The following is a 20,510-nucleotide window of genomic DNA, read 5'->3' as shown; positions in this document are numbered from 1 at the left end:
CCCTCAAATGTTTTGAACCAATTTGAATTTCTTTGTAAAACTGCTTTTGCCCCCCAAACTATGAGCGATGTTCATCCTTGATACCACAATCTGACACAGTCAAAGGATGCGAGAGCTCCTCGCCCACCTAACACCATATATCTAACCTGACAAAAACAGCCCGATCGCCTGGGGAGAAGATACGCTCAGGAGATGGGAGTGAGATCAGTAGCAAATGGCATCACAGAGCGATCAGTGCCTGCCTCTCTCTGTGCCCCTGTATCACACAAACACCCGCTCCCCTCCCTCCAACAGCTCTCCTCCAGCTAGCAGGTGTATCGAACCGGTGGGGAGGCAGGGGTGGGGTGTGAGCAATGGGAGTGCTTGAAGTTGTGCGATGGTGCAAAGAGGCCAAACCCCAATCTCACCTCAGACCTAAAATCCCTCCTGCAGGCTTTCAGACCTGAGAGCGAGAGTGTGTTTACATGTGTGTGTGTGTGTGTGTGTGTGTGTGTGTGTGTGTGTCTGGCTGCTCTGGTGCTGCACATCGTTCCCTGCACGCTGACTGTCAATTGAAGGGATAAGTCAAAATGGTCATCTAGGAAACCGATTACAGCCACAGTGTTCCCCAAGAGGTGTTTTTGTGTTCTTAACAATGTGCTGCCACAAATTTGGGGAATTTTTAAACCACTAGAAATAAATAGTTTTCCTCCCCAAGCTGAAAGCATCGGAGAGGTTCACCAAACAAGTTACAAAAGTGAATGGTGAGCTCCGTGACCTCGCCACGGCTGTGTGACGTATGCTTTGAGCTCACCGATCTGTCTCCTTGCTGAACTGCCCCTTCCCCACGTCATTGACGGCACAGAGGCGGAACTGATAGGAGCGTGCCGGAATCAAACCGTTGACTGTCACCGCCGTGGCCTCCGGCTCGATGTTGGCCAGCAGGATGGCCCAGGGGGCGTCTGGATAAGAGAAAGTAAAATCTCACCCATTGTTCCACGTGCTCACTCATACAGAGAGGTCACTGCAATGTTAACCATCATATTAGCATCCCAAAAAGGGTGACAAGTTTTCTTCTTTTTTTTTTTTTTTTTTGAGGAAGGAAGGAAGGGAGGAGTCCTAACATTTCTAGTAATTTCACTTCAGTAGGGATCGTCTATTTCATGCCGGTAATCGTTTTGTCATGGCGGGTCACATTTCAAAATTAAAGTTCATTAAAAAGTACTAAATAACGCTGAGAAGAAAAGAAGCGAAGTGGAAAAGAGTAGTAAGAGGAGAGATTACAAGCCCAACGCAGCTCTTACACAACATCGACTTAAGTTGAACATACTTGTTACATACAGAGCTGTCATGGGATTTACTGCCGCACCGCTTCCATTTACTACTGAAGATTAAAAGGAATGATTGACATTCTTAATTAGCCTTATCGATCTTGCTTTCAGATTCTTTTTCATGTGCTTTTCTGTATTTGCTTTGCTTGGCTGCATGGGGGGAAAGAATCTAAACAAGCAACATTTAATATCTTTTTCTCTCATTGCTGCAACACCGATCCCATGTGTTCTGTCTAACAGCCGCCGCTTCGTTATAAAATACAGTAAACAAGGCGCACCGAGTGAGCAAAGGCAAAGGAGGAGGCATGGACTGGAAAAAGGCAGGATGTTACTGTGACTTACTGTTCTCAGAGACCTCCAAGATGTAACGTATGAGGGGACTGTTGCCATCAAAAGGCTTGGCCCAGGCCAGGTCGATGGCTCTTTTTTCAGATGTGCTCAGCACGGCCGTGGGGTTCTCGGGGGCGTGGGGAAGCTGCCTGCAGGGAGCAGCAAGGACAACTTCGATAAATAGAAGACTATCTCCCATCACAGCAAATCCTCCACAGCGCCAGAGAGTTACTGAAGCATTTTGCTCCACTCTGAACTTCTCCCTCTGTCGCTCACAAATCTGAACATTTTTATAACAGAGAGATCAGTCGGACAGGTGATGAAATGTGGTGAGACAAGACAGCAAAGATGGCTCCTTGTCAAGATGGGCACGCGGGAGAATAAAATGAGATGGATATCATCGGAAGGGAGAAATGGATTGAAAGGCACGAGGAGACAGATAGCGAGACAACACACAAAGACATGAATAAATGAGGCCATAGCGAGAGATCATTAATTCATTCAGCCGTAAATTCAGATAAGCAGAGGTAGATTGATAGATAAAGCTTTATAGCAAAGGACAGAAAATGGACAGTAGCTCAGTCAAAAGGAGGCCAGACGATGGAGGGGGGGGGCAAAGGGAGACAAAAACAATCAGTCAGTCAGCGTGGCAAACAGAAAGTTAGATGTCTCATTCATATTCAATTTACCTTCAATTTACCAGGCAAAGTTTTGGAGAGAGAGCAGATTTGAGATGACTAAAATGTGTGTTAGTGTGCATCACACATGGGCCCCCTGGGGCTGGAAGTGTCTCGGGTGAGAATGAGTACAGGGAAGGTGAGGAAGAACAGGCGTCATTTAAGTGGAAATGAGTCAGAGGTGTCAATAAGAACAGACAGCGATGGCGAGGAAAGGCTGGCGATGGGGAAGCATATGACTGGCACTTGCATGTGTGCACATGTGCGAACACGTTCCCAACCCGTGTCACTGGCACAGGAGTGCACCGGGGAGCGGAGAAGAAGAAATGGAAAGGGAGGCGAGCAATGGAGGAGAAGGAGCTGTGTTTACCTGACGCGGAGGTGTGCGCTCCGTGAGTCATTGCCGCCGACGGAAGTGACTCTGCACGTATATGTGCCGATGTCACCCGACCAAGTCTGAGAGATGTGGAGGGTGCCATCTGCATCCAGCCGCATCCGAGGAATGGATTGGACATTGATAGCTGTGCCGTCTTTCTCCCAGACGTGCCTGGAACACAGTGTCAGCATCGTCAGCATCATTGACGTAGTCACTGTCCTTTCCACCAGCAGTCAGTTCAAACGCACAGAAAAATCATCATATTTGTTAACCTTGGCATTTTTCACCACTACAATTCAAGACTACTCACCATGTGGAGATTTGGGAAATTTGGACTCAGGCAACATCACTATCACAGAAGGCAAGGGGTGTAAGCCTCCTACAGTTTTCCAAAATGCATCAATTTCACAGAAATCATTACAAAACACTCGTCTGCAAGTCTGAGACCCAAGGGAAAACAGAAAAATAGCCTCCTGGAAATCCCCAACAGCATCACTCCTGCCAAAGTCTCCATTTTCCAAATCACAATTGTAGAGGTGTTGAGAAATATGCTATCACGGGCAGCAGCTATAATGAGCAGAAATCTGAAAGTAAAAACCAGGCTGACAAATACAGACTTTTTTTTTTTTTTTTTCCAACGAAACACACCAAAAGCTTTGGGAGTGGGCCGACCGCAGACAAAGCACACAGCTAGAAAACACAAAGAAAAGTGAGCAAGCACGGAGGAGCCCTCTCTGGCCGAACATCTGAATTTGAACAAATGCAGCAAGGCGAAACTTTCTGTGAATGCACCTTTAACCTTTGAAGCAGAAAAGATAAGCCTCCAGACCAACATTAGTGTCGGTGAATACAAACTGCTAATAAAACCATTCAGTAAGCAGGCTGCTGCAGGATCTTTGCATACCACTCATCCTCACTGTGAACGCAGTCGAACATTGCTGTTGTGCGCATTTTTAGGGAACACAACGCAGCCTCATTTATTAGCATTAAATGACTCCTTCAGTCAAGAAGGATAATTAATTGTTACCATTACTGTTTTTTTTTTTAATTTACGGGCACTGCTGCATGGAAATATTCTTTTTCATTCACGCTTAAAAGTGAGAATAAATCACCAGATACCCAAGGATACGAAGACATTAATAACATCTCTGGATGAGTCTGACCGAAAAGCTGGTTTGATTTTGTGCAGTTAAGCTTCCAATCATTGTTCTTTATAAACGCAAAAACACATTTTGCCACTCCAAAATCTGACATACATCATTTAGTTGTCCCGCTGCTGGAATGCAAACTACTGATTAAACTGACACGTCAGCTTCAGACGGTGGGTTAACTCTTGCATGGAGTAAACCGAGGTTTGCATTGTCTTGTTCCATCACAGTCAGAGGAATATGTTATTAGTGAGGTATTTCATCCCCGCCCGCCTCCCGTCTCTTCACACTCACCGTCAGAGCGGACCCTGCATGCATATCACAGCGGCTGACGGCTGCATATCAAACGATGGATTCACACTCATCAAAACTGCACAGCTCAAACGTGGCTTCAGATGTCGCCTTCTCTTTTGAGCAGAAAGGGACAGAATGGTCTATTGATCGCAACTGATGTTGGATGCAAGCTTGGAATTCTGTGAAACCTCTGTTGTGTGTGTGTAGCTCTGGCTTGGACTGCACTTTAGCGACCACACAAACACACACCTGCGGTCAACAAACACATGCAGCATGTGCCAGTGTTTGGTTTTCTATAAATGGAAAGTCTCGGTCGTAAGCAGCAGATTCAGCTGTCTGCGTTTGAGCAGCATTTTTATTTCAATGTTTATTTGCAATCCAGGCAACATTTAACATTCTTGCGGGGGGGGACTCGAGCATGGAGCAAGCATGGAAATAATAAGATAGCAACGGGTAAATAATAAAAACTCTGTGCTCAGGATAACAAGTGACTAATTAACAACCAAAGGTGGAGAGAATGGTAAAGTGAGAACTAGCTGAGGCTGCAGCCTCCTCATTAACGAATGCATGCTCCACCGCTGTGCATTGTTAGTTATTCATGCTCACGTATACAAGAGCGCTACAGATACATACAAGGGTGGCACAGCAGCGTCGAGGTTAGTGTTGAAGCTTTACAACAAGAAGGTTCTGGGGCTCAGACCTGGAATCTTTCCATGCTGAGTTTGAATTTGATGAGCTTGTTCCTGCCTAAAAACTTCAACTTCTTCTCACTGCCCAAAATCGCCATTTTGTTTGTTGGGTTTTTGTAAAAGTGGTGCCAATCCCTTAGCCATCCCTCCCATGACGGATAAGAGGTAGGGCTACTGGATGGAGCAGTTTTGCCAAGACATTGCTTGATCACTCGCAGCTTCTTGACACTGAGTAGCCACCAAATTCAGAATCCTACGACCAGGCGTCTACCCACATTGATATACGTCTCTATGACCTTTCTGATCTTTTGAGAATGCGACATCTTTGTGACTCTGGCTCCTGCAGATAGTCTTTTTAGACGTTGGCAATCGTGGATGCCTTCAGTAGATGAGGCTTCTAATTATAGTTTTATTGTTAGTGTGAAAAAAACAAAAACAAACAGAAGAAAAAACAAAGGAAAGGTCATAACAGACAGTGGATTTAACAGATTTTGTCTGTTCAGCCGTAGATGCGCCATTGAGCTTCATTGTCATCCAAAAATGATTAAAAACGCATCATGTAGACACAGTGGGGGGGGTCAGTCTCATGTACACCGTTGTGCTGCACTAAATAGTCAATAGTGCCCTACAAATGTACTGTTTGCACTTGTTTTGACTAACATTTGCTAAACGTGCAGGACCCAGCTGTTTTGGTGAATGGCTTCATTAAAGATGAGAAACCACTGAAACGGATTAGCATGCTGTTTGTTATGATCTTTTCTTTTGTTGAGAAGAAAAAAAAAAAACTGTCTTGTTGTCATGATAGCTCAAAATCACCCTGCGTGCACTTCTGTTTGTTTCTTTGTGCTTCAACTTCTCTGTTGGTTTTACAGCGTAGGACCTGATACGGGTCCACAAAGTATGAATCAAACTATTTTGTAAATCACTCCTTTGCAGGGGAACGCTTCCTTACCTGACAGTTACGCTGGGATCGTGTGTAACTCCGCAGGTCATGACAGCTTTGGTTCCTTTGATAACGCTCTGGTCCTGTGGGGGGGTGGTAATCCGGGTGCGAGCTGCAGAGACAAAAGCAAAACAGATGAGGAAGAGAAAGAGATGAGGAAATTGTGGGAAGGAAAAACAGTCCATGAAACAACCTTCCTGGAAAGAGCAATGCATAAAAAAGGAAAGATGAGAGACAAATTTTAGGAAAACTCATCTCAGTTGAAATGACATGCTGCAGTTTTGTATTTTGTTCCTTCATGACTGACCTTGACCTTCATAACATCAGGCATGTTTTTCAAAGAAAAAAAAAAAAGAAAAAAAAAGAAAAAAGGCCATGTCTGTCTAATCCCACGACACTCACCCCAAACCACGAGGTCGGCAGACGCCTCGTCGATGCCTCTGGAGTTGCTCGCCATGCAAGTGTAGGTCCCGGCATCTGAGATGTGTGAGGGGGAGATGAGCAGACTGCCCGACTCCAGAAGGGTGAACCTGGGCAGCTGAACCGAACCACTGGCCAGCACGCGCTCGCCTGAGGGTGTGAATAGGTAGAAAATATAAGGAAAACAGATAATCAATGAGGGAAGAGAGGAGAGTAAAATAATAATAAAAATTTAAATAATAAAAATAAAATGAAAAAAAAAAACAAAAAACAAAAAACAGGACTTGATCTGCTATTGGGATGCAAACACGCAAAGCCCGGGAAAAGAGTAAATCCTGGTAAAGCAATCCAATCAGGCTTTATTTGTTAAGCCATGGCAAACTATGGTCCCATGTGTAATAGATAACAGACATCATAATCCCTCAATGTGTGCGTGCAATGTGTGTAACACACACCTTTCTGCCAGGTGATAGCCGGTCTCGGAGCACCAGAGGTCTCGCAGTGCAGGATGACTGACATGCCGTCAATCACCGTGCTGTCTGAGGGTCCGGCTGTGATATTCGGGGCGATGCCTGAGGGGAGACAATCAAACGCACGCAGAATGAAGAAAAAGCTGAGGACAGTAATGGGAGAAGGTAAGAGGGTTATAGAGACGAGAGAATAACCGTCCGTGGCAAAAAAGCCTCACTTCAAACGGTATTTTTTCCGGCACCATCTCAGTGTTTAGTCGACGCTTTGTCCCACTAATTCTTTACGGATTGACACAGCCTTCACCTCAATGCCATAGCTGTCTGCAGCTGGTCTATTTTTTTTTTTCACACCCACAGTGATGGTGGAAATAAGGAGAGGAAGAAGAGAGAGGCTCAGAGAGAAGAAGAAGGCACTACGTAGATAACTAAAATCCTTTTCTGCGATATGCAATGAATCAAAGCTTTTATAAGATGACAGAAAACTGTATCACTCCTCAGAGAAAAAGGAGGAGTAGGGAGTTTGTCATAGAAGAGTGTTGATTTCAGGACAGAGAGGAAGGAGGAAAGAGAGATGGAGATGGAAAAGGGAATGAGTTGGCGAGAGAGAGAGAGAAAACATCATGAATTCTGTTAATGTGTTGCGGCGTGGAGAGAAGGTAGCAGGAAGTGAGACAAAGTGCAGAAAATTAGATGTCAGAAACTTGTCAAACACGCGCAGCACAAGCCAAATTACCAGCGATTTTCACATTTTAATGCAGGCAAAAAAAACAAAAAACAAAAACAAAACATGTATAAAATCACAGTTGCTTAGGTTATTTGAGTTATGGCAGAGAATGGGGTATTAAAGTTCAATCTGATTATGTGGTGACTAAAATTCCAGCATAAGACTATTTGTTAAAACAACTCTTGATATAGCGCAAATAGATTTTAAATATTTCTGTGAACATCTTGTAAAATGTACACCACCGCCTGAGTCTGGTAGATACGTATTGAATGATGATGTAAATATCTGTCGGTTGTCCTCGACAACATGTTGGATGCAGAAAGAAGAGGCAGGAGTCAAAACCTTGACAATATTGTATGTGAAAATGTTGGAGTTGGACCTTGGAGAAGAAAGCCGCCTGTTCTTTTTTCCCCTAGTTGTTTTACATCACGCACAAAGCCAACAAGGTTGGAATTTTTCTTCCCTGCGTGATGGTGCCAGGATGCAATGAGGAAAAGCCGGTGTGCGTTTCCTTCGGGAAAAACTTTGTGGCAATGGCATCCTGAACCAGTTTTTAATCTGTGTTTTAAATCAGCAGTGACAACATGACAACATTTTGCAGATAAACAATACATTAGTGGGTTTTCAGAGGCAGAAAAAACAGAATGCCCACAACAACTTTACCATGAAAGTACTTTGCAGTAGTCCTCAGTTTTCGTTTTCCTTTTTGCATGCTAATGTTTGCTAATTAGCCCCAAACACAGCCGACGTTCAGCCTGCAGAGCTTTGAGGAAATTTGGTGGATAAATTCAAATCCTCTAACTCATGATGATGCTGGATGAAAAAATCCCAGACTTACTAGAATTCATCCTGTGGGAGAATTTTATGGCAAGGTAATAGTTGCTGGAGCAACACGCAGGACCAATGGAGCCAGTAACACTGCCATCCTACTGGCACGGCTAATAATGCATATTTCTTAATCTCTTTTGGAGGAAAAAGCCATTCAGATTATTATTAATACTGATGAAATATAACATGTTATCCTCCATTAATTAAGTACAGAGGAAGCTGCTCTGCATTTTAACTTCACTTTTTTCCCCCACTTTTATAAAGTACTTACACCTTTTTCAAATCTTGACAAGGTGCTCAAGTGAGCTGCACGAGGAAAAACATTTATAATAAAATATGTTGATGTTAGATTTTATTGAAGCGGTCTATTTTAATAGCAGCAGTTATCGGTGGGAAATGATTTAATGTACAAGCCCCTTCAAGTACTCACTTGTAACGGCCAGATATGTGTTGGTCTGAACTTCTCCTGCCAAATTTCTGGCAAAGCACTGGAACATCCCGGTGTCGTCAGGCAGGAGGCCGTTGACCTGCAGGCTTCCCCCCACCAGCACCCTGTACCTGGGCATCTTCACTGGGTCAATGGGCAAAGCATCCTTGTACCACACGATGTCTGGCTGCGGCACTCCTGCACAGGGGTGGGACGGGTGAGGCCAAGCCATCCTCGAACATCATCTTCCAGTATAAAATCACTTGAATTCACGATTGCTTCGCTGTTTGTTTAACACCTCTGGGTATTCTGACAGGGATTACTTAATGCACTCTGACACCCTTGTGCTAAAATGTGCACATATCCATACAGCGCTCACCCCTCGCCTGACAGGGAATGTCTACCACCTTCTCCATCTCGGCTGTGATGTGCTTCTCTGGTTCCTTTATGAACTGCGGTGGCTCTGAGGGACAGACAGGAAAAAGACAGGAGGGGGGACAAATTGACAAAATAGGAAGCAACATTGCAAACATGCAGTCGTAATTAAACGACAAACAAAGCACATTAAAGAGTGATAACGTGTGATGTTAGAACAATTACTGACAGTGCCCACAAGGAACCACACTGAATTACAACCCTACTGAACTGTAAATATGTTCTTTATGCTTTGAAACGTATTGATTTCAGGAACGAAACTCTCTGGAGGAAAAAAATAACAACATTACCTCAGCAGTCTTACTAAGGAAATTAGAAATTAAATTCTGTAATGGTTTAAATTTGTTCCTGGTGCGAGGGAAAGACTGAGCTATTTCAAGGGAAAAGTTCACCACACCTTGGTGCGTTCAATCACATCACAACCTTGAAAACATCAAAGTGTTTCAGTGGGATGGAATGAAAGTGACTCAAGCAATGCTATTAAAGCGTTTCTTGAGGCCAGCCATTAGCTTCCTCCCTTTTAAATCAATTATACTTTCTCCTCACCACTTTACCATTCTGCAGCTATACCTCTGCCAGATTCATATGGGGAGACTAATAATATTTATTTTCATTTCAAGCCAGCTCTTTTTGTCTGAACTTGCAAGTCTAAATGTGAAGTTAACGCCCACACGCGCGCTCTTGATGTACTGTACAAGGGTAAAAGTAGAAACACAGTTTCCTTTCATTTAGGTTGTTGTGCTGATATGAAAGCGCATACAGAAATGATGCATCGCACCTAATTACGATATTTTCTCTCTGCCTACAGCATTATAATAAGAAGGTCCAAAAGAAATATCACGCTATGAACCTTGAGGACCAAACAATCACACACAAACATTCAGTTCATGAGGAGTAAAAAAAATAAATAAAAAAAATAGATCACATTTTCTACAAATAGGGAAATCACAAACATTGAGGTAAGGGCTGAAGATATCAAAACAAAATATGGAGGGGTAATGAACCCATTTTCAGAAAATACAAGTCTCATTTGGATTTCAAACACAGTCTTTTTTAGTGTTTGTGTTTTCACTCATCTTCTGGTTTTTTTGTCCTCAGGGGCCGCTGTAAACAACTTACTGCTTGCAATGCATTGAGTCTGATTAAATCCATTTTATTGGCGGCCAAGGGTGACTTAACTGTTTTGTACTCCCTGAAAAGGAGGCGACTCCAAAGTGAGAAGATACTGTTTTATCTCACGATACTATAAAGCAGAGCGGGGATAATACAAAGTGAAAGAAAAAAATTTTTTTATTCCTAATTCTTACCTTGTACATGCAGATAAGCCCCGGCGCTGACTGAGGGGACGCTGCTGCTGCGGAGAATGGCCTCGCACTCGTAGAAGCCGGAGTCGCTCACCACGGGACTGAGGATGGTCAGCCTGCGGTTGAAGTCGCTCAGCCCGCTGGTCACCAGCACGCCGTTCTTACGCCAAGTGATGCTCAGCTTGATTAGAGGTCTACGGAGGATGAAAGAGGGGAATCTCCCCGTGAGGATGTGTGGATTTTTTTTTGGGTGCATGGGCAATGGTAGAAGGATTCGGGTTCATCAACATTGATCCAAATTTGGTTTCTCTCACGGCGTAAAATGTATGTTGAGTGTTTATAATCATTCTGCCTATTTCATGAATTAAGGAACATATTTCAGCGAGGACTATAGAGGGTATATTGGATGAATTCATTTTTGTGCAAAAGAAAAGAAAACATACAAAAAATTGCAGCCAGTGTAATTCAAATTCAAATCGAAAGGGAGTCGTAATGATGAAATCTCCTGCTCCGGATTAACCTCCCTGACCGAAGTGAGGTGACAAACCGCTCTACGACCTCCACGTTTACCTTGCGTTGGCCACACACTCCATCGTGACCTCCGAGGTGCCAGTGACCACGCTGGTGTTCCTGGGAGGGATGATGATGGTGGGGGCGATGGGGTCAGCAGGACCTCCCACATCTGTACAGAGAAACGGAGCACATACAGACACACACACACACACACACACACACAGAAGCTAAGCAAAGAGCAACAATCTTGATCGACATCTACAACTAGATATATTAAACAAAAAGAATAAATGTGGCGAGTCCGTCAGGTCGGTGGTGTCCTATACATTTCATTTCCAGCCGGTGCACTGTGTGTGTGCTCATCCACGTGAAATATTGAAACTGACCAGTTCACACAGTATCTGAGTTCTGACAAAGAGACAGGCTGAATAGGACGAGACAGTGCAATGACTGTGTATAATAAAATGTCTACTGGAGGAACACAAACGGGAATAGAAGTCTGACCAAAACACAGCTGAAGGGGGGTGTGTGTGTGTGTGCGCTCATACACACACACACACAAGTTTTCATATGTGTATAAAACTCAAGAAACTAGTTTATGTCTACTTGCATTTGCTTCTGGGTTGGTGTTGTGAGCATCAGAGACAGAGAGCCAATGGCAGTGAGAGCCCAGGGTGTGTGTGTGTGTGTGTGTGTGCGTGCGCTCCTGGAGCTGTGTCATGTCTGTGATAAACTCACACTGATCCGTCAATCCCATCATGCCCTGGGACTGTGCTTGTGGCTGAACATGTCAGATGTAGCTACAGGGGCTGTCATGGCTCAATCTAAGCAATATTGGGTCATTAGATACCGTGCACAGCTGCCACTTTTGCAGCCACACACACGCGCGCACGCTTACACACAACCACACTCATGCACACACACATGTATTAAACAAGGCCACGGTTTGACAGCTATCCACAAGAATACACACTGCTGCTTATTCCTAACGGACATACCAGCCCAAGTACTTTAATGATCTCTAGTTTGGTTAAAGAGAGACTTCAGAATTTTGAAAAATATGTCATGCAGCAAAGATATCAATATTAATGTTGTCTCTGTGTGTGTGGAGCTGGAGTGCGATTGTTAGCCCAGCATAACATAAAGGCTGGATGAAAAGGAAGGAGACGGTAAGGCAAGACTTCAAGAAGCAGCCTGTTCCCATTGGCATTTACACAAAGGCAGGCTCCCCCCATTCACATCCAGTCTTCACATCTCACTCCTCGAAACATAGTGTTCATAATGGAAAAAAAAACAAAACCTAACTGTTCCTTATAAATACAATAAATGTATTCTTGTTCAAGCTCCAATCAAGTTGTTAAACTTTGTCCTGACTATCTTAATGCGAGTCTCCCAACTGTTCTCCTACCCCCCCCCACCACCCCCCCTTTCCTCTTGCAAATGGTGTCGGCTCCTGAGGCCTCCTGGGAGGCGCCGGCGTTCGGCGCGTCGCTGGATGAACAGCTGCTGAGGACGATACTGACAGACACACGTGCATGTGCTATTAAAAAAAGGCCACAGTCACACAAACGCACGCAGCCATCGGCATTGTATTGGCTCGTCGTGCAGCCAACCTGAACGTCGATGTTTGTGTGTTTGTGTGCATGTGTGGAGTGCTCATGTAAATGCATGGCATGATTCCTCCAGACCCGCTGACTTGAGACCTCCCACTAGGCTCTCTATCAAACCTGAACCTGTGTGTGTGTGTGTGTGTCTGCTCTTGCACTATAATCAACTCTGCCACTCTTCTCCATATGTGCCACAGGCTATTTCTGCTCCCTTGTGTTGTCAACTGTAATATCTTACCCTCGTCCTCCTTATTCACTTCCACACTGAACTGCAGTCTACCGTATCATAAGATGCTGTCTGTCAGGTTTACTCTTATATTTCACTCCGCTGAGCTGAAGCTATCTGAATTGGTTTGATTTGTGTATCTTGCAGTTTTTGCTGTTGTTGTTGTTGTTGTTGTTGTTAAGAATGCTGCTGAATATTAAGAACTACTTGGCAGCAGTACAGTGCGTTTGTGCCCCCCCAGCTCTCCTCACCCGGCCCCCTGCAGCTTTTCCTCCATCAATGTGAATGTCTGCAACTCTGTGTGAATATGACTACAGACCATTCTGAGTGGTTAAATCAGGTCAGCTCACGGAGGCTGAATTTCTTGGATGGTCGAAGATGAAGTATTCAGCAAACAGCGACAAAATGGTGTAAAATTACTGTTTTAAAAACAAGAAGGTGCATCGAAATTTTGACTTCAAAATATGCCAAAAGTAAACATATTCTTTGTAATAAATAAAGTAAATACCTGATATACTTTTATTTCACTTATATTTTTTGTAGTTGTGGTATTTCTACTTTTCTTGACTGATTATTTCATCATTATTACACATTTCAGCACAAAGGCTGGTCGAGATTGATTGTATTGAGATGAACAAAATCTGTTTCATTACTTAATAAGGTAATATAAATATAAAGTGGTATATTCTATATATTTGTTTTATAGTTTTACGGTTTGGTTGGTTACTCACTCTCCACTGACAGCGTGATGGGCTGGCTGGTCTTGTTCTCTCCATTCTTGTCGTTTACCGCTTGGACGTAATAGCGCCCGGCGTCTGGCGCCACCGTAGACAGGATGACCAGCGTGTTGTCCAGAGTGATGGCACTACAGAGGGGACAACGACACGACAGATTAAGTAAGAAAAGAAAATAAGCGGAATCAGATATTTTGTGTACGTAGGTGATAATTAGGAGGAGAAGTCAGGATAAGGTGAGCGGAATCCAGCGAGACCGAACGAGACACTTTAATGCTCATGTTCGAGATCACGGGTTCAGGGAACGCTTCTGGGGAAACAGGAATTATTTTCCACCTTCCGATGTAGCCGGCTAATTAGCGCTAAAGTCTGGTGAGTGTCACACTTGATTCAACGGCTGAAAAGGGCATTAAACATTTTAATTACACTATTCAAGCAGCATTAGATGTATCGATTAACAATGTGTAAACAATGCATCGGTGCTGACTGAGCAAGGCAAAAATATTGACAAACTCCCCTGTTCATACGTGCCCTTATGGTCTCCTCAGAAAATATGACGGCCCTGCCTTATAATCCAGATCTTTTAATTGGCTATTTGTACCCCTCTGCTTCCCGTGGACTGCCTTTTGGCAGCTAACCGCTTCTGGCACGCAACAATAGCATCTTGCACATGGGCTGCTGAAACTGTGCTTGGATAAATGAACAGTGATTCATTTTTCAGGTGTCCTATGAGGGCTGATACACAGAGTGTTTTTGTCTCTATCAAGTCCTCCCTTGGACTTTCCATCGTCTATCTAACAACCGCTGAGGGAGAAATCCTCCCGCCTCATCCTCCATGTTGCAGCACCGCATGTTTGCAATCAATATTTTCTTATTTCCTGTGCCTGTTCAACAGCCTGGATGCAGATAGCACGTTCCAACCGGGTGCCCTATCCTCAGCATATATATTTTCCTCTCACCTTATCCGCCCATCTCCCGTTCCATCTAACCGACTCACATCGACCTTCCACCTGATGCCAAACGTGGCCAAGTTTGGTCACCGGTCATAATACACGCACACGTGGTGTACAGATGAAAATAAAGTATACTTTTCTGATGTTCACGATCCACCAACGCAATATCTCAGTCACAGAGCCATCAGGAAGGTTGGTGCTGACGGTCATTTAAATGGCTCTGTCTCCTTCCTACCCCGCCGTTTGACATTTCTGTTTGATTTTTCCTTTGACATTTTCTCTTAAGTATCCAAGAGCGATTGGCAGCGCTAAATCTAGAATAACAGGAATTTTAGTCATCAATAACAAGGGGGGGAGAAAAAAAAGAAAAAAAGAAACCCCATCTTTGATCCCTTGCATGTAACGGCAGATGTACTGCAATCGCAGCAGGAGCGAACAATTATGACCTCTGTCATGCACATTTAAGTCCGTGTTCCTGTTTCACGGCTGACAACCTGTTTGTTCTTTCTCTCTACTTCCAGTGTCAGGCACTCTACCTCTCCATCTACTCCTTGCTCCATCATGACCTTCATCTAAACAGCGGGGATTAAAGTACCTGCTGTGCATTATCAAGGCAGCTGCTGCTGAGAAAGTGAGAAAAAGAAAAATGAAATAGGGATATGTATATACGTGTATATTCATATATACATCTGTACGTACATAGATATATAGTGAAAGGGAAAATAAACCCTAAAAACCCAAAACCTTATCAGCACTAATTGTAAATCCAGACAGGCATGCATGAAACAAATATCACACAACAGGGAGAGCGATGTGCTGTGTTTGCCGCATACAGCTACCTGTGCTGTTACCATTTACAGTATGATGACTTATGAGATCCTTCTCCGGAGTGATTGATTTTCAAATATGTGAGAGCGGTCCTAGTCACTGGGCTAATTTGTGATTCCCGGTGCATGCTGAGACTGAAAACAGTCTTCCTAAAGGAGCTGGCAGGCCTCAATGGCTGCAGCTTATGATCTGCGGTAAATATTTAATGCTAGCTCGCTGGAGCGGTGACATCCGGGACGCACGGCTATGAATTATGGATCCCTTCAGGGATGTGGGCATAACGGAAGTGTCCAAAGCGCTGAATGAATCCCAGGTGACTGCCCAGGACCTTTGTAAAGACGGGAACACAATCCAGGGCTTAACTTCTTTGCCTTTCGCTTAATAAAGTCTTGAGGATGAATATACAGGCTGGTGCTGCTATATTACAGGTGGCAGAACTTTACGATGGCCAGTGTGAGATGATGTGAAAAATTTTAAGTATTATATAAAACAATTTCATGATCACTGATGATCACTCATGATCTCATGTCAACTTTTGTTTTTTTTCCCCCACTGCCTCGTCTGTCCGAGAAAGCAGCAAAATGGCGTTTTGACTAATTTCGCCATTATATGCGCACGTCCTGATTTCATCAATGGTGCTGCAAACAAGAGGTAAATTTTTTCACCCTACTAGTTGATTTTAATGTGCGTCCCCTGCTGGGCCTCTGCTCTCTTCAGCCTGATTACAGGCTGAAGTGAGGGGGTCATGCAAAACTTTGTTACGCAGCGTGTTCAGCAGATAAAACCGGGCTCGCCAGCCTCGCCAGGCCTCGGGGATCAAAGACCACATAATGCAAGAAGAAATTAAAACTAAGCCAATTACCTAGAATGGCTTTACATGTGCACCAAGGGAGCAGGGAAAGGAAGACAAAAATTTGGTTTTAAAGAGGTAATGAAATTGTTCCGTTTTTTTAATAGCTGCCTGAAGTAATTTCTTGGTATAGTTTGTTGCACATTCTTATCTTTCTCATTCTCTGTCTGGAGACATTTTGGTCATCCTTATTCAACCTTATTCCCCAGCCTCTCAGTGGCGTTGTGAACATCTGTCTGAGGCCGGTTTGGAACGGTTGCTTACCACGTACGCAGCACAGCGCAGGGATTTATCAAGCCACAGAGCTGAGAAATTCGGACAAATCAGATATGTGCGAACATGCCTCTTTCTCTGTCTGGTCTCTATGCTTATTCCTGCATCTTTGAACGCTCTCTCTCTTTATTCCATTCCAATTTCCGTTTCCATTATCGTTCTCCAGAAGGAGCAGCGGGCCCAATAGAAAGCCTGGCAGTTCAAGACGGCTGATCTGGGCCAACTGTGCCACTTTGTGTGCAACCTCAGTTTTGCTTCAAGCAAGAAGCAGCATTACTCCCATGTGCAATTACTCCCTTCTGGATCAATTAATTTATGTTTTGCATCGAGGGTGGCTTCTCGATGGCTGCCAGTCTTATAATGATTATGTAGCACTTTAATCAATAATGGTGATGAGGATTTATTGAGGTTTGATTGGAACAGAAAGATGGAAGTTTAAATGTTTCATTTGCAAGTAAATGCTTCCCTTCTCTAATTTTCATTATTACAAATAAATTGCATTACAGTGAAATTAGATAAACAATGATCCAAGCTTGCGCTCTTTAATTAAGAGCACATCGTTGCTGCACTCTTTATTCTGAAACACAGGCTTAAGAGCACATCTCCGTGTCTATTTCTAGTTATTTGTCAGGCTGCATGCATATCTTATCGTGTTAATCCAGTACTGACACAGGTTGACAGAGCTGCACAGACGCTCTGGAGGATTTTGGCATCTGTTGTCGCTGTCCCTCTCTACTGGGCCGTGAGGGGCCTAACCTCGCTCCACAGCCTCAGACCTCCATTACATGCAGCAGAATGGCCCTGGTCGACTGATGGCCTCCCTCAGGAGAGAGAGACAGAGAGAGAGAGGGGTCGACGGGATCAAGCGGCTCACATGGCCGGCTAAGGTACGAGTCAAAACGCAGCCGGTAGACAGATGATGGCGGAGGAGAGCGAGAGGGAGGGAGAAAAACGAGCGAGTGCGAGCAGCAGCAGGCTGCATGCCCTGCTGCTCAACAGACCCGTGATGAAAAAGCCACAGCTCCTGGGGATGGAGAGATGGAGGAGGCGAGGTGAGGGAGTGTTGCGCATGAAAACAGCCACTTGTTTTCTCACTGGGGGCATGAACTAGAGATTTGTGGCTCACTATTCACTTTCTACTTCCCAGTTGCACCTCGGCTGGTTGAGTGTTCAGAAAACCAGCCTCGGTGAATAAATGAAAGATGTCCTGGTTGCAAGGTCAAACAGGGATATCTAAATGAGCCCAAGTCCATTTCAGATCAAAGAAGCCCTAAATAATTCCACCAGCTGACACACCTGTCTGCACTGGAGCCGAAAACCAATTATTCATGATTCGTAATGAAGAATCATTTTGAGAAGTCTCCGTTGTGAGTTTTCCTGTTTTACATCACGGTAAATTCAATATTTTGCTCCATTCTGCTGGCAAGACAAATCATCACCCTGTGCTCAGGAAAACTAACTTTTGCTATTTTCTGATAAAATACCAAAAGAATTAATCAAGAAAATAAACAAGTGACTCATTGGCTGTTTCCCTAATCTACACAGGACTTGGAGAAAATTTATGATACAATACCAATACAAGAGCAGCAAGCTGGTTTAAATACCACAAAATACACTATTCCCCAGATGAATTATAGTCTAAATTGTAAAAATCTGAGTAAGCAAACAAATCTAAACAAATCTTGAGTAACTGATACATTCACAAGCACATTTCGGTCTGTGCTCAAAACTTATTGGGATTTCACTCCCTGGAACTTTTTACCAATGAATCAGCAGTAATTGCCAACAATTATGAAGTGCTGAGCAACTACTTTTCCAAGTAAATGAATAGATTACTCAATTACCTCCATCGGTGAGGATTCGTGTTCACAGAAGAAGTCATTAAAGTCATTAAAGTTTAGTGCTGATCAGGTTAAAGGGGTGAATCCAGTTTTATAGATTTACACCAGTTTCCCGGGAAAAAAAGACAAAAATATTATGTTGACATCTATGACTTGACATAATTTGGAGCTGCTGCAGGTAATAATTTGTTAATTCATCTAAAAAATGTGTAAGATTGCAGATTGAGTGCCGTTTTTGGCCATTGATCAGACAAACTAAATGGCGTGATAGACCAGATCATCAGGTAAATAAAGACATTACACAGCTACAGAGGCAATTACTCAGTGAAGACTTCATTGGGTGTCATTACAGATACATTCCTTCCCTTTGACCTGCAGATTGTTGCTTTCATGACTAATTCTGGGCAGCTGGATGCAGGGAAATGCAGAGGAAGGGCTTGGCTATTCCCTGGCCCTCGTAACTAATGGAGAATCTATAGCAGACTGACAGGCCCCCCGCATCGTGGACAGGGGCCATTAATTGATCAGTAGCTACAGCAGATTACACAGGGGAATTACAATAGGTGTGCGTCAGGGTTGTCCTCCCACTGACTCCTCCGGGTCAGGCTCCTCTGTGTTCTGTCTTAACAGACACCTCGACAAGGTTGTTTCCAATGTAATGCAGATAAATCCATAGCAAAGTGTCAATGGAAAGTTTCTTGGAGAGAAAATCAGCTGGTGGGTAGTGAGTTGTTGTCAGAGGGGAAAGAGTGAATGAGTAGCCCAACAATTCCCATTAAATGTGTTTACTGAGAGATAGTACAACACATTAAGTCTCCAACAAATCAGGACAACCAAATGGAAAACAGCCAACCTACAGCGCTCTCATAATGACAGTTTGCAGTAAATAACCACTTTTTTTCCCCCTCGTATTCTAAGACATATATCACGACACAACAAAGAGACGAGGACCCAGGTGGAACAGATCCATTCAATGGCAGCAAGACCAAAGCTTAGCTCCACATTATAGCTTTGATTCAAACAAGGACACAATTTCTTGAATCCCCGCAAGAGACCAAGGAGAGCACAGTGAGGGCCATCAGAGAGAAAGATGACAATAAGCGAGTCCTAAGTTTATGGTCGCTCTGTGTAACGGAGAATGAGAGTCTTCGCCAAGAACAACAGCTGCAGAGGCGACATGGCAAAGAGAGAGCAGTCACAGTCCCACAGCGAGACGCTGCCTTGCCAGGGGGAAACTGGCAGCAGGGAAGCAGAAATCCTGTATTCACCAAGTTTCCCTGGGTTTCCTTCACACATCCATGGCCTAGGTGGTGTATTCACACTATTCCATGTTTGAAGTTACAAAGCTCACTATTCACAAAGTTCAAAGTTCAAATTAAAAAATGAAAAGATCCTTTTTCAAGTTGATAAAATATGGGACTTCTGAATGTCAGCATCAGTGAAATGAATTGAAACCAATCATTTCTTCTCTTTTTTTTTTTTTTTTAGTGGCTTGAAGCGTTGTGCAAAACACTCAGCCGTTATTAACGTTTTACAAATAACATTTTATGTTACTTCCTAACATAAAATTGTTGAAAAACCATGTGGTTATTTATTGTACTAAAATGAATTACAACTCGGAAGGCAGGCTTTGAATGAAATGTGAAGGAGTAAATATGATCATAGTCACAACGCAAGCATGCTCATATTCAGCAGTTCCCGAACAATCAATCATCTCCATGTTTAGTGTGGTGACATAGTAACTTCATGGTGGTACTCTCAGAAAAAGCCAGTAGGTTTAACCCTTTAACATTTAATGGCAATTCATATTTCAGCCTGAACAAAAACATGGTTAAATGAGAATAATTATTACATTCAAGCATAATAATCTGATTTCTAATTCGATGCCAGCTGTGTCCCATCACCTCTAATGATGGTAGTTGGTCTGGCAAACATGAAATTATTATAAACACAATGAAATGAAGGGTTAGGGTCTGATTTTTCTTTCCTTAAATAATGACCAGCTGAACTCGATACAGCCAAGTTCAGCAAAGCAGGGACCCCCCCAAAAAAAAACAAAACAAAAAAACAACTATTTTCATCCTCAATTACTGAGGTACAGAAGTGAGAAATCAAAACACACCTGTTTGTAGATGATCCGAAAATTGAACGGGGAGAAACACAGGAATTCCCGATTTTGAAGAAAACCGGGATGAAGCTAAAAAACCAGCGCTGCGTGAATGGACTAAACGGACCGAAAACTAAGAAACTCCCTTTTCTTCTCCCTTAAACAAACCGCCTAGGTGTTCAAAGGATTTGCATTTGATAAAT

General features: G+C 43.5%; 1 protein-coding gene across 2 annotated transcripts in view; it reads right to left on the bottom strand.

The window, feature by feature from the left end:
• The window catches only part of sdk2b (sidekick cell adhesion molecule 2b), a 227,546-nt gene that overhangs the window by 32,865 nt on the left and 174,171 nt on the right, over positions 1-20,510 (bottom strand). For both annotated transcript variants that reach the window (XM_029527583.1, XM_029527584.1), the window contains exons 5-15: positions 13,453-13,586; positions 10,946-11,057; positions 10,379-10,569; positions 9,016-9,099; positions 8,640-8,834; positions 6,643-6,759; positions 6,170-6,337; positions 5,777-5,879; positions 2,688-2,864; positions 1,653-1,789; positions 794-941 (exon numbers count right to left, since the gene is read on the bottom strand). In XM_029527583.1, the coding sequence (XP_029383443.1) occupies positions 794-941; positions 1,653-1,789; positions 2,688-2,864; positions 5,777-5,879; positions 6,170-6,337; positions 6,643-6,759; positions 8,640-8,834; positions 9,016-9,099; positions 10,379-10,569; positions 10,946-11,057; positions 13,453-13,586 (1,566 nt within the window). The remainder of the gene's footprint in view (positions 1-793; positions 942-1,652; positions 1,790-2,687; positions 2,865-5,776; positions 5,880-6,169; positions 6,338-6,642; positions 6,760-8,639; positions 8,835-9,015; positions 9,100-10,378; positions 10,570-10,945; positions 11,058-13,452; positions 13,587-20,510) is intronic.

Source organism: Echeneis naucrates, chromosome 19 (assembly GCF_900963305.1).
Source record: "Echeneis naucrates chromosome 19, fEcheNa1.1, whole genome shotgun sequence".
NCBI classification, from domain to species: Eukaryota; Metazoa; Chordata; class Actinopteri; order Carangiformes; family Echeneidae; genus Echeneis; species Echeneis naucrates.
The sequence above is the reverse complement of the archived record's forward strand: the minus strand, read 5'-3'. Positions and strand labels throughout refer to the sequence as shown.